The 14,673-nt window shown below is 37.4% G+C and overlaps 2 protein-coding genes across 3 annotated transcripts in view; one reads left to right on the top strand and one right to left on the bottom strand.

Moving 5' to 3' along the window:
• Positions 1-14,673, top strand: part of SNX7 (sorting nexin 7) — a 29,064-nt gene that overhangs the window by 11,075 nt on the left and 3,316 nt on the right. The window contains exons 6-8 of one of the 2 annotated variants that reach the window (XM_086841842.1): positions 287-486; positions 3,491-3,577; positions 9,623-9,775. In XM_086841842.1, coding sequence (XP_086697968.1) covers positions 287-486; positions 3,491-3,577; positions 9,623-9,775 — 440 coding nt within the window. Of the gene's footprint in view, positions 1-286; positions 487-3,490; positions 3,578-4,656; positions 4,779-9,622; positions 9,776-14,673 lie in introns of those variants that run through there. The other variant, XM_086841841.1, reaches the window with a different exon arrangement.
• The window catches only part of PLPPR5 (phospholipid phosphatase related 5), a 141,362-nt gene continuing 136,004 nt past the window's right edge, over positions 9,316-14,673 (bottom strand). Inside the window, exons 7-8 of the transcript XR_015273738.1 lie at positions 12,661-12,782; positions 9,316-9,839 (exon numbers count right to left, since the gene is read on the bottom strand). The gene's annotated coding sequence lies outside the window, so the exon portion shown is untranslated. The remainder of the gene's footprint in view (positions 9,840-12,660; positions 12,783-14,673) is intronic.

The raw sequence follows: 14,673 nt of genomic DNA, 5'->3' as shown, positions 1-14,673 counted from the left end.
CATTGGTGTCTGAAAACAGCTCTTCAAGTCTACTCGAGTATGTGTGTCATTGTGAAATGTCTGGGGCGTTTTTGCTGATAGATTTCTCAAAGCTACTTAATTACATCAATTGATTAGTTCGTTCATAAACAGTGAACTGGAGTTTACTTACCTTGGTCATTTGAGCAAATTTAAACATTAGCATCAGTATCTTGTTTGGTTCACAGTAAATACAAAGTTGCAATTAGTGTCACTTAGACCTCTGTTAATGAAGAAAAGAATAATAGGTGTATATGTTCCTTTTAAGACTATTTTAATGAAATGAAGGAGTACGGCCCCATCCACACACTGTGGTCAGCTTCAGAAGAAGACATAGCAGACTCCCTGAAGGGCATTGCCAGCTGCATCGACCGCTGCTGCAGGGCTACAGAGAAGCGAATGGCAGGGCTCTCAGAGCACCTGCTGCCCATTTTACATGAATACGTTCTCTACAGTGAAATTCTCATGGTAAGGTTTCCTGAAGGACTCTTTCTGGCTCAGTATCGAATTTGACTTAGTCCAATGAAAATGTCCAGGAGAGAATCTGTGGCTGATGAAAATGACTTTACAGTCCCTGTATTTACTCAGTACAAAGCGTGCACAGCATACGATACCTGAATGTTATCAGGAAATCCAATTGGTCCTGTTTCTCTTGCTAATCAGGTAAGAGGTGCCCCTTCCAAATAAGAAGAGCTTGATAGTTTTGCCTGACAGGCAGCCCTGAGTAGCTGTGCTATGGTGTCTAGTTTGCAGTCTTCAATGAGCTCTGCATTGTAGCAGTGAGGGTTTGGGGACAGCAGCTGAGAAAGACATGAACTCATTGAGTAACAGATTGTGTGTGGGAAAAGGAGTGGAGAGGTTTTTCCCTTTCTAGGAGCTCTTCCTAAGTATGTTTTCTTTTTCCAGAACAGCTGGGAACTTCCAGTCCCTGCGCCATTACATAAGCATGTGTTAGTCTTTGCCACAAGCTACTGCTCTCAGTTCCCTTTATGTATGTATTTTTCTTAGACTTAGAGAGGAAGTAAAAAATCAGACTCCAGAGTTAATATAGTCAGTGCTGGTGGATAATCAGCATAATTAAGTAACTGAATTCAGTATGTCATAATTCCCACTTAGCTGCCTACAGAAAGCAGAACATGTGTACAAACCCCTCTTTGTCTAGGTTTTGAGCAATGCCAGCTGCAGAATCTGTTCTTGTCTTCCTGCTGGGAACCCAGCTCCTGGTTTCAGTAGGGGCTGCAAGAGTCTTACAGTCCATGAGTAGAGCAAGACCCAAGTTAACTGAGCCTTTGGTGGCACTCTGCAGGGTATTGCTACTTTTTCAGTAAGGCTTAGCTACTGAGAGTTAGGAATTCCTGCTGCAATGACTGCTGTCTTTAAAACAAGCTTCACAGGAAAAGGGGCCATACAAAATGTCCTGTATCTCACAGGCCTCATTATTTGCTGCTGGATGGAGGTAGGTACTGCATTGCTTAAAGATCTGAAGAGATTATTGTCGTAGCAATTGCAGGTCATCTCCCTCACTTCCAACCTTATTTTTCAGAATTTCTGTGGTTTTTACCCATAAGCAATTTTACTCTTCATGCAGCTGAGGAGATGCTGCCTGCCCATTGCCTACCCTGTGGATGTCACCCAGTAGTAACACACTTCAGAGGTGTGTTTAACCCCTCATTGCAGGGACCTTGGTGCAGTGGTGCCAAGATCACATGCAAATGTGCAGAGGTGTGATCTAAACAATACAATCCTTACATTTTCCAGTGTTGAGAGTTCAGCCTCTAACTGGGAAAAGAGTTGAATTCATAGCTAAAATATTTACATCTGGACCAACCCCTTCCTAACTGACCCACAGAGCAAATTTGCTGTCCCTCAGGGTAAAAATTACAGCAATAATTAGTTATGGGTCCATATAAAATATTTGTGGGTGGCAAGCTACCATTAAGTATTATACAAAAAACTTGTAAAAGTATAATAATATGTTTTAAAAATAAAGTGCCTTTGTTGGCCACTAGAATTCAGCACTTGCCTATAGACATAGCACATTAATATTAAAGTAATTGATTTTGTCTTGTAATTTAAAGTGTATGTGTGATAAATGTTGCCAGGCAGTCATTAGAAGTTTTAAAAGAGGAAAAAGAAAGGAAGAAAGAGAAAACATTTGTATTATGAAGAAAAGCTGTTCCAGACATTTGTTTTGCTTCTGTGCTTCCAGCTAAATATTTTCTGTATTTATCTAACCAAATGATTCCAAGCTATTAATGAGCATTCATCTGTATTGCTGATCTGTTGTTCAGAAATGCTCGAAGTCAAGTCTACCAATTTTTTATAGTGATTACCTGTTCAAAAAGAAAATTGAAAAATTATTTGAAAATTAAGCTCTTAAATTATTCTATCATGTTTGATAAAGTGTCAAGATTTCAGAGAGAACTCAGTCAAATAAGAGAGCTAGAGAAGGTAGAGCTGCTTGTGGCCTGTGCTGTTTCAACATGCCCTATGCTAGAGGTGAATACTGAACATCTCTGCAGAAGAAGCAGTAAAACCAGTTGTGGCAAGGTAATGTAAAAGAAGGTTTTGAGATTTGTAATTATGTATGTCCTGCTTCTGATTTTTTTTCAAACAGACAAAAGCCTTGCAACATTTCTGCAAGATAAGCATACCTGAGTGTGCTTTTACAGATCAGGAAACTAAGACAAAGAGACATTTGTAAGGCTTCATCAAAGTCTCAGAGCAAATGAGCATTAGAGATTGAAATTTAATCTGTAATACTGTTCCTGTTTTGTAGTTTAACAAGTAATATTCCTTCCCCTTTCTAATTATTTTTGACATTATGCTAAAAACCCAGTACCTGATAAGACAGTTTCAAAGGAGGTAAAAATTACATATGCTGAAAATAAGCACATATATTAATGGCAGAAAAGGTATCATCCTATAACTTTTATCTGATTTTTCTGATTTTTTTTTCTGATTTGCCAGAACTATATTTGGCACTTACAAATTTAATATTAAGGATTGAAGTCACTATTTCAATAATGCTTTGTATACCATTTCTAGTCATTCTACTTTATATTGTAAATTTTACTCAACATACTTCTGTTCATGATATTTGGCAAACTCATGTTGCTGTTTTTAAATGAATATATAGTAAGTTAAGCTGATACCAAGTAAACTGCTGTAGCAGTTCTGCTCATCCAACTGGCAGTGATATTGTGTATGGCAGATTCTTGTGGTACTGATTTTGGATTTAGAAAGATTATTGAAAAACCTGTAAGATAAAATACAGTCTTGGAAAAATAAGTCTTCATGATTTTAAATTTTTTTTTATAAAACATGTATCATGTCAAAATTATTAAATGGTGTAATTCTATGATCTTGTTTATCAAATAGTCAAGTTGTTTGATGGTTTTCTGAAAGAGCTAAAATTCGCTCTTAAAAGCTATGTACTTTCTTTTTTTTTTTTTTTTCTTTTCATACTAAGGGTGTTTTGAAAAGGAGAGACCAAATTCAAGGCGAGTTGGATTCCAAAGTTGATGCTTTAGCCAGTAAAAAGACAGAAAAGGATCAGGTGAGTATTTTCAGAAAGCTGGGCCGTATTGTAAGAGCGGGAGACGCACAGTAGAGGGACATGTGTTCCCTGAGGCTGTGTGCTGGGACTGGGTGCTGTCTCTGGTAGCTCTCTGTGCCAGCCAAAGGCATCACAAGAAAGAAGCAGCGCCTCTGGAGCTGTGCTGCTGGAGGGAAGGGCTGGTCGTGGTGGGTGACCACTGGTCTTTGTCAACACAGACTGTACCACAGCTTATTTTTAGCTTTTCTGTTTGCTTCCACACTTGGAATTAAAGGAAAGTAACAGTTGCTGTAATGCTCTTGTAGCTGCTGCTTCATTGATGTAGGAGAAGTAGAGGAGGTGATTAGAATCAACAAAGCTGTTCATTAAACTTATTTAAATTAAAATGTTCTGCATTCTGTTCTTTCATATTTCTGTTTTTTCTAGTTGAGCCCAGTGATATTTTTTTTTTCTCCCAGTATGAAACTTTCATTCATTCTAGTGAAATCAGACTGTAACTGATACCCCATGGGGACAGGCATCCCCAAAACCACCAGCAAGGCTCAGTAGCCAATTAAAAACAACTTCTGGGAGGAGAATCAGCATTTTTAAAATTTTTGATTGTTAAACTCTCCAGCCTAAATAATGTCCTTTTAGCACAGTATTAATACCAAGTGTTATACAGTGTAAATAATATATAAAAATGACTATTAACTTTTTAGTACATCAAAGGAGAAAATCCTTAACATTTCAGATACTTTTTATTAAGCTTATTGTAATTAGTTTCCATGTGAAGATGAGCTGTTTAGATAGTTTTTGGCACTTGAAATGCATATTTTCATTTAGGTGAAATAACTAATTAATTAATTAATTTAGGTGAATAACTAAAAATATATTGCTGATTTCTGATATCTACAATGGCTATGGTATATTATGTAACTGTTTGCCTCTGTGTACTGCAGTGGGACATTAAGTCAATATCTCTAGTTTTGGGGGTTTTTTCCTGAAGTGGAAATTTTGTTTATTTATTGCCTTTGTGTTCTGTAATTTTCTTTTGTTTCTCTACTTTCTTTTCTGTTTTTCCTGTCATTTTTCTGTAGTTTAAAGCCTGAAGCTCTTACAAAATGAACAGAGGATGGTGAGTTGGAGAAGCCCCCTAGGCTGGGAGTTGGGTAGCCATGGCAGGTGCACTCAGTGACGAATTCAGCTCCATACAGCTTGTTTAGCAGCCAGACTCGTTTACTGTAGAAAAGACACCAATGCAACCTTTTAGGATGCATTTCTGTTATAATCTGATGGAGTTCTGAGACAATGTGCATGCACTCCCTTTTCCTGAACTGTTACAAATAAAAACAAAGAATATTTGTATTTTAGCACAGAATGATCATTCCATGTTGATTTGATATCAACAGTGGTTTACTCCATCATGAGATGTTTGTACTTGCTTCTAGTAAGATTTTAAAATCAGTTTGCCCAAACTTATTTTTTTCACTGTATATATGTTTCCATATCTGCATTTACAGTTTGGTAAAGGCTTTGGACACTGATTACTCAGGTGTTCAGATTTTGCTTTATCTTTCCAGCCCCTCTATTTCTTATTAATTTCAGAGAATCCTGTTCTTGAGAGCCTGGTACTCCTTACAGTCTCAGAAGAGCAGTAAAACAGATGTCTGTTAGTCTAATCTGATAATAAAATCCTGTGTTCTCTAATTGAGTGGCAGCTGTATCCTGAAGCCTTTTTCTTAATTAGAAGCTGAAGCCTTTTTCTAGTAAGGATAGTTTGGCAACAGAAAACGGTGTACTGTTATTTTTAACCATTCAAGTGACTTAACTATTTTCTTGGTATTTTTTTTACTATGTTTTAACTTTTATTATGAGTTGAAATACTTTTCTGACAATTCTAACCAGACTTACTTCATAATGAAAGGTGGTCATAACACAGGTATGTTGCTGGAACAGGTGTGAGACACCAAGTTTGGGTGTATTTGCACATGTCTATTCCTAAGCTGAACTCCTGTAGCTTCTAATGATCTCATAGATGTCAGATTGAACTTGTCAGTGCAATCTAGTAGCCAGAACTTCTGCTGACAATGAGTGGCATGAACCTTAATCTCATTTGAAGTACGTTTCCACCACAGAGAAGGAGTCTCAGACTGTCATTAGAGCTGATAAAAGGTTGTGAGATATTTAGCACTGGTCATGGCAAACAGGAAATGATTTAATGAACACAAGGTTGTACAGCAGAACAATGCAAAACATCCCTAAAGGTCGGTGCAGATGAAATAGGCTGGAATTGTAAATTAAACCTTATGGGACATTAGGCTCATCAGCTGATAAAAAATAAGTTTCCTTGAGCTGTGTTAGAAAGCTGCTTGTGGTGCTGCTACAGAAGCCAAAACCTTGGTTTTTACTCCAAAATTTGGTCCACAAAGGAGGTGGTTGTTCAGGGTATGGATGATTTGAAGACTGATTTTGGATGCAGGCTCTGACAGAGAGATTGGGCAGGACTTTGGTACCCTCCTGCTTATCTAGACATTTCTTGCCTCCAGAGCTGCGGCTGTAAAGATAGTGGGATATGCTGCTCCATGACTCCCACACTCCATCCTGGAGGTTACACAGAAATGCTAGTGTATCTCTCTATGGTTTGGGCATTTTTAATAGTTTTAGTCTTGCCACTAGGGCTGATAATAATTCTGAAAAAAGGTTGGTATAAATGTGCTCTGACAGAGCGAGATAAGCATTAAATGCCAATTTAAGGATTCTAGTGTTTAGGCTTGAAACTGAGTAGTAAAGAGATGAAATGCTGAATTTATTACATTCTGAATATATTTTGTGTTTTAACTCCAGGCTAAAAAGGAGTTAGTATCACCAAGCTGTAGGATTAATTCATGTAGCAGATAGAAATTCGTGCTATTTTGCATAGTGAGATAGTGTAAAATGCTGTGTCACTTACCATGTAATTTGGCTATTGGACCAGGTCTCTCTGGCTACAGTCACATGGTCCATGTCTGCTAACACTCTGCCCTAGCAATGCCTGGCTCCCACCTTCCTGTGCTCTGGTCCCATGTCTGATTAGTCCTGTGCTGGCCTCTGGCCATCACTTATGGGATATTTCATTTCTCACACCAGCTGCCTTAGTGAGATCAGTGTAAGAAAATGGATTCAGAATCCTGTTTAATTTGCAGGATCAGTTGTAACAATTTACACCTTGTAAATGAGAAACACACTAGGTAGATGTTTTTGTTAAGTCCAAGCCATTCTTTCATTTCTGCTGTCATGGCAGCTAAAGAGAGTAGCACTGATGAGTTATTTCAGTTTTGAAAAAGTAGACCTTGAACATCTCTACTTGACACGTTGACATGCGGCATAATGCTTCCTTTAGACCTTGAGTCCAACCCTTGCCTTAATACAATATGTGGTTTCTTTGGGGTTTTAGAGTGGGATGTTTAAACTGCATATCCAGGCACAGTTGTTGTCCTGGCTGAGGGAAATTGTGAGAAAACCTCTGAATGGGGTCTCTCTAGAAAGCAGATTTAAGTGGACCGTCCCCCAACTGGTTCAGGAAAAGATTTCCTTGGAGAAAAGTGGAAAAAACTGTTTATTTAACAAGCAAAGTATCTACAATCATAAAAAATGAATAATAGTAAACAATAAAACCTCTCTCTATTCTGAAGAGATAACCCCTTGTGGGGTGTAGCTCGGCTCGCTCAGTCTCTCAGCAGTCCCTCCAGAGATGGAAAGTGCCCAGGCCCAGGCCCTGGTGGGCCACAGCAGTGAGCTCCCAGGGCTTGGCTGGGGTTTCAGTCCACAGCAGGTTTGAACAGATGCAAGGGAAAGGAAAAAACACAGTCTGGGGAGCTTCTCTGCCTCAGCTAGCTACAAACTAAGTAAAAGCAAAGGAGAGCTCTGTCCCACTGTCTGTCCATGCTGCAGACAGCACAGTCCAGAGCAGGATGCTGGGGAGCGAGTGCCGTTTCTGAACACAAACTGCATAAGCAGAACAGTTGGTTTGGGATAAAGCATCATAAAGTCACCCCAGGACAGTTGTATAACAGAGTCTACCTGTCCATATCATGTTCTGACTACAGTATGGAAGAAATTTGTAGTTGCTAGAAAAGGCTGGAGAAAAACAAACGGTAAAATAACTTACTTAAAGTTAGAAAGTTATAAAGAACGAGGTCAGGGGAATTTGCTGCAGCCAGGACTTCTAAGTCAGAGAAGTTCTTTATGTGTGTAGACTAGTGCATTCCCATATAGAAACTTTCTGCAAAAGCAGGGAATGGATTCAACTGTCTTTCCTACGCTAAATCATCTTTAAAATGTCATCACTTTTGGTATTCTGTGTGCATTCATTTTTTGGTATTTGAAGGACAGGCAATTAGCATTGAACATGGTCAAAATACCAAATCCAGTTGTCTGTAATTCCTTTAAAGGTAATTCCCCCACGATTAAACTTTGGATTAACCTTTTCATTTTGAATGCAGTTGGTAGTTGAAATTACACTTGTCTGTAGCTTGATTAGTGGTCTAGCCAGATAACTGAACTTGGGCTTTTCAGTGAAGTAGAATTTTTTTTTTTTTTTCCCCATTAATAACCTGTATTTCATTAATCTAGAAATGTGGCAAAAAAAATCAGTGTCAAAATCAAATCTAACTAAAAATGTATATTATTGGCTGTGGATAACATTGATTCAGATGAAATTTTCAGTTTAAGTAGCTAAGCAGTTCTTGGCTTCTTTAAGAGCTGAATGGGATCCAGGTTCTGTGACCATTTCAGGCAATGTTTGATGATTCAGTTTGTGGCTGATGGCAGCATCACTGCTGTTGCACTTGATCACTGTATTCCCCTGCATGGTCCAAGCTGGTGGCTGTGCACCCAGACTTTTCATGTCTTGCTGTGAGTTCTGGTGTTTCTGTGTTCTACCAGGAGTGTAAACATTACTTAAAAAATCCTGGAAGTTAGTCCTGGAATCCTGAACTTCTTATCAATGAAAACACCAGCTCTGCAGAAAGCAAAAGCAGCTATCCCACTTTACACTTTACTCTTGAGGTAATGAGGAAGAAACTATTTGCTTTATGGCAGAATATAAGGATGAAGAAGAAATGTATGGAGCCTGAGTTGCAATGGAAGCAATTCAAGGAATTAAGTTTCCCTGCCTGATCCTCCTTATTTTGGTGGTGTTTGTGCCTGCCCTCCCTCCTGCTGCAGACAGTGGCTCTGCAGTCCCATTCTGCAGCAGATGATTTTGCACTGTAGCCACAGGAGATGTACCTCGTTCTGTAACCTGGTGCCAGCCACAACAGACACAGCTGATTAGTAAATGACAATAGGTAACCGAATTACTGAGAAAACCAGAAAAACTCATTAATAAGACAAGGCTGCTGTCCACTTACTCCCATTAGTTGGCAAGTCAGTTTATGCATCTACAGTAATGAGAAGCAAGTAATGTCTGTAGAGTAGCCCTCAAGGTTTTGGGTCCTGGATTACTGTAAAAGAGTTTCTTCTCCGTAGAAGTTCTTCCATTTAATTTATTTCTCTGCTTCTGTGTTTCTTCTTCCCTCATATGGTCACACACAGTTCAACAAGAAAAGATGGCAATGTGACAGGCAAGAAACCAGAAAGTTTGTGATTTTGATTTCTGCTGTCTTCTCCTCATTCTGTTTTCTCCTGTTATCAAAGATTATGTCAGGATTTTCTCATTTTTTCTAGCCAAATCTAATTTGTACAATTGATTCTGCTTTAGTAAAGCCCTCTATATATTTCTTTTTGATGCATTAATGTCAAGTGCTAGTGAAGAGGTGCCAGAGTCTGTAACTTCTCAGTGAACAAAAATATCTCCAGGAACACTTTAATTCTGGTCTGTATTTTATGTTATTAATATTTCAGAAATTTTAGTGACTTATTAATTAAGAATTAATTTTATCTCTGGGGAAATACTTTTTTTGCTGAGTTAAATACAATCTTGGTTCTGCAGTTCTCTTCATCTCTGCTAGAGTCAATTGATTTCAATAATTTTGAAAATGGTGATTTTGCTAATATTTTTTAATGTTTACAATTAATATTTAGTTCTCAGAAGAGATTGGGAAACTTGAAGACAAAGTTGAACGTGCCAATAATGCTCTGAAAGCAGATTGGGACAGGTGGAAGCAGAACATGCAGTGGGATATGAGATCGACATTCATTAATGTGGCTGAGAATAATCTCCGTTATTACGAAGAGGTAAAACTCTTTCTCACAAAAATGTTATCTTTTCATTATTTCTGTGAAGAAGTCCATGGGTTCTCTGTAAAGAGGAAATTTTATATTTTAGCTGAAACATTTGGTAACTTTGGAATCAGTTTCCGTGGGAATAGTGAGGCAGTTACCCTGAATTTGACAGATTTCAAGCAGAATATATTTTATTGTGCCCAAGTTGTTGATCCTGAGTTCATCATCGACAGAGGGCACTCTTGTTTTACTAACCACAACAACTTGGAACGTGCTTTTCAGTTCAATGTCAGCTGCTATATTTCAGTTTGGAAACACTTTGCTGTGAGAGCATGAAGAAGCATTCTGGAAGGCTCAGACCTGTATGAGGAAAACCTTTAAATACGTTTCCATCAGATTTTTATTTTCAGCTCAAATGCCAGAGGTAATATTCTTGGTGAGAATTTCCAAGAATATATTCTAGGAAGTAGAATTTGAAAACATATAACAAAATACATTAAGCAGTCTCTGAAGTTTCCTCATGGGTAACACAATGTTGATTGAAATGTGCATTTTGAAAATATCCCAAATGTCTGAAGTTTTAAAATAATTTTTCCTTATTTTGGGGGGAAAAAATGGAATGCACTGAGCAATCTATTAATCATAAATTAGTCATTTTCACAGATATATTTTGGTATCTGTAACTTCGGTCCTGTAGTCTGAGCTTTTTCTAGATTGTGCATTAGCCAGTGGCAGTGCTCTGATTTTGCAAATCATTTTGTTAAAACATGGTTGAAAAGACAGAGCTCTTGATCATCAAGTCTAATTAATTAACATGCAGTCTGTGAGATGCATGGACATTGACAATCTGTTGTTACATGTTAAGATCAAAATATTTTCAGAAATCAGCCAGCAAGCTTTTGGCATCCTCTAACATTGTCTTCATTTATTGATGATCTCTGACTTCTGTAGCAGCAATAATGTATGTTAAAACAATGCTGAATATATTAGAAAATTTTCTTTGTGAATGATTAGCTAAAAGGTAAAAATAATTATTTGGTTCTTTTTCCTGTCTAGAAATGCCTTTTTGCTGAATTAGAAGCTTAATTTAGAACACCAAAGCTCATACCATATATGAAATTACTATTCTGAAGCCACAAACCTCAGAAAATTATTCAGCTGTCTCTGTATCTGACAGAGGTTCTTCTTAAATATCCTCTGAAATGCCAGACAAATTGGTTTATATTGAGACACAATATTTTGTTGGTGCTTTCCTTGAGTATTGAAATATTCAATAAATGGTTTTCCTGTTAGATCTTTGTAGATCCACATTTTAGAAAAGGCACCTTATCTTACTACAGCAGTTGCAATAATAAGCAACATTGTGCCAACTATCACTTCTTGTTTGCAAAGTGAGCACTTACCAACTTTTTCTGTTTTATCAGAAAATCACTATCTAATCCTGATATTCAAAAGAACTTGATAAAGTTAATATTTTGATTGGGAGTTTTGACCTAAAATAGTTTATTCAAGACCCATGGTTAATGGTGATGGTTAATTCATAGAGAAATAATTACTGATCACTGTCAGAGGCCCTTGTATCTCAAACTACAATTGTGTACTCCTGAAAGCAGCAGGAAAAGAAGCTCTGGCATCTGCTCCTACTGTTTGGGAGTGAAACTCCAGGAAGGGAATCTCAGAGACCTGAGAAGCAGAATATTATTTTTTTTATAAATAGTAGGAAATATAGTAGTTTCAGTAGGAAAGAGAATCCAATCTTAAATGTAATAGTTTGAGTCTGACTCATTAAGCTCATGCACAAACACAGAGTCTGTTACAGTGTTTTTTGCTTGTTTAATTATTACTTGCTTCATTAGCATTCTTTCACATGTCTGAAGTTACTCATTCAGACTTTTGATGCACCATTTGATGCTTACTAAGCCTCTTCTTGCTCTAACATCCCTCATGTTATTTCCTGCTTTTTCTGTTCCCCAAAGCATGTTCTGTGCATTTTCCAAGGCACCATGGTTGCTATGAATGTGATTCGGTTGCCCAGTTCTTCTATCCAACTCCTATGAGGAATCATCTTCTGCTTTCTCACTTTGTGTCTACCTGCTTCTCATCCTTTCCACAACTTCCCCCACCCCTCAGTTAAACTATTCTTGCCTCTCAACAAGCAGTGTCCCATTCTCTTCTCTTCAGCAGCATTTCACTGTGCTTCTCATTATTCCTCTTGCTGACTGCATTTCCCAGGCATACAACCAAAGAAGGAGTCATTTATGTTCACGGTCATTCTCTGCTTCCCTTAAATTTTGGGAACCACAGAGAGACAGGCATTTTGTATTTTCTGATGGCTGCTGCAGTAGAGAATGCAGTCCTTCAAAACTGTATCAAACCCAAGCCAGTGTGGTCAAAAACAACATAGCAGCACGTCAAAGTACAGTAAAATTTCTAAAATGTCATTTAATCTTTGTCACAATTTGGGCAAAGAGTATTACATTTGTTTGGGTTTTTTCTTAATTGTAGTTGCCTAAGGATTCTGCTGTCAAACTTGTCAAGCATCACTTAGCTAGCGTAAAAGAGTATGTCTTCCTTAAGCTGAATTACTGCTCACATAAGTGTTACTCTAAAAGTGTTACCTGTAATTATGTTTCTGCAGATTTATAAATTTAAGAGTTATTCCTGTAGTCTTCCAGTTCATTGGGTATCTGCATTCATTATACTCTAATAAGAATTGTTCCTTTATTTCTATAGCTGTTTTGTGTCTCTCAATGCTGTGGTAACAAAGACATAATAAAAGCCCAGTGTTGCAGATTTACAGACTGCTCCTGTGCAGGCCTATGAAAATGAAAGCTTTCAAGTGACAATGCGCAAGCTTTGTTATAATGTATTTTAAATCATTAGGAGCCAAGAATTACTATGACTGACCAGTCATTTGGTATTCCTGTAGGTGGTCTCAGTGGTTCATACAGTTCTGTACTTCTTTTCCTCTGAAAAATAGTTGAATACATCCTTAAGTCTCTCCATATTCCACAAAATCCTAAGTCCAAAAAAATACAGTATTAACAGTGAGAGTAAATACAATGCTAAAATAATGAGGACTTTCTGAAACAATATGAAAAGGTTTTAATTTTTAGAAGTTCATAAATTTACTCCTAATTCTGAAGTAAACAGTATTTATTCAGCACATGTTAACACTATACCACTTATTTTATTCCTTTTCATCAGGCCTTAGTCATGACACCATTGTCTGATAGCTTAGTCCAGAAGATGTATCTGCCAAACAGCTGGAATCACAAACTGTCCACAGGGTGGAGCTTTCATCTGAGAAACTGATTGTCACCATGAATATTTTCATTAATTTAGAAATAGATGTTCTAAAGATGCAGCATTACTAAACCCAAAGCAGGATACAGTTAGTGGTGGTGCTGGCAGTGCTATTTAGCTGGCGGGTTTGAAGTGTTGCTGCTGCAGACTAGCAGAACTAAACCAGGCACTATTGAACTCTGGCTTCAAAGAGCAAAAGCAATTAAACATATGCTACATTTGTCCTCTTTCTCATGTGTTTAGTATAGCTAGTATATATGCAGCCAAAGAATTTTTGATATCCTGTTCTTTTCAGGAAAATCACCAGAATAAGTGGCTAGATTTTACAGCCCAATGCAAAGACTAGTTAGACATTGTAAATCCAGCAAATATACCAGAGTTTGGGTTTCCACTGCTTGTTGGGTACTCCAGGAAATGCAGGCAGATTGGTGTTTTTTCCTAATCTGGGTTGCTAATTAGTTTTGGCATTGAAAGAATGTGGTTTTTTCTTGAGCGTGGATGAACATTTCTTTTAAAGTACAGCATTTGATTTTATTTATTGCATGTGAAATTAATCCTGTTAATCCCTTGCATCTTAATCAGATAATCTGTTACCTTTGATGTAGTCACATTCTTGTTGGTATTGGCACACCTTACTATTTTTCACGTATATAAATAATTTCCTGATTTTCTTAAGTATTTCAAGTACAATTTAGTATATTTCTGTGACCTACATTGTTGTACAGGAATAAATTGATCCAAAACATTCATTAGAGCAAAACAATACTTGTTCCCTATTACAGTAACTTGCCTCTAACTCCAAAGCCCTTGTGTACTTCTCAGTTTTGTAAAAGCTGTAGAAAATAGATGAGATTTGTTATTTGCCCTAGAGGCCTCTGCAGTGATGCACTGAAGCAGTTATTTGGACATGTAGCAGAAAGTTGGCTGCTCCTGCGTGCTGATCTCATCCCATGCTTGGGAGTTCTGCTACCAAACTTCAGGAGATTTTCAAAAGCTCCCCTGTCTGAGCCTCTTTGTCCCTGTGCATCTCACTTCAAAGGCAGATCCATCTTTGAACCCTCATTCGCTTCAGCCTGTAAATTTTTTTTAAAATAATTTTGGGAAGACGTTTTTTAGAGTGCAAATAACTATTTCTGTGCAGTCTAGCTTTTGTTTCCATGCACACAGAAATAATGAAAATATTTTTTGTTTCTCTCAGACACAAACAAGACTCCATTTTCAGATTCTACTCCAAAAAATGCCATCATAAGTGCTATTTCTAAGGTATCAGCCACATATAACTGGGAACATGGCATGTGACACAACTGCTTCTGCTAGCATCCTTACTACATGTTCCATTTTTATATCTCCTTTTTCATTATATATGCAATTGTACTATATGAAAAACTTTTTGCTGCTTTTTCTAAGAATGATGTTGCAGAATAGGTATGTGTCCTCCAGTAGTAATCAGAATATTTTAGGTAAAGTAGCCTTATTTAAGTTCCTGCTATTGCATTTTGTGTATTTAGGCTTTTTTATGTTTTCCATTGGGCTTTTACGAGTAATTGGATTATGAATTTCAATCCTGGGCAAACACATTTAATTTCCTCAGTTTGGATTTTCTG

The sequence above is a fragment of the Cyanistes caeruleus genome, chromosome 9 (genome assembly GCF_971803275.1).
Source record: "Cyanistes caeruleus chromosome 9, bCyaCae1.hap1.1, whole genome shotgun sequence".
In the NCBI taxonomy this organism is placed as follows: domain Eukaryota; kingdom Metazoa; phylum Chordata; class Aves; order Passeriformes; family Paridae; genus Cyanistes; species Cyanistes caeruleus.
This window is presented reverse-complemented; position numbering and strand designations above follow the sequence as displayed.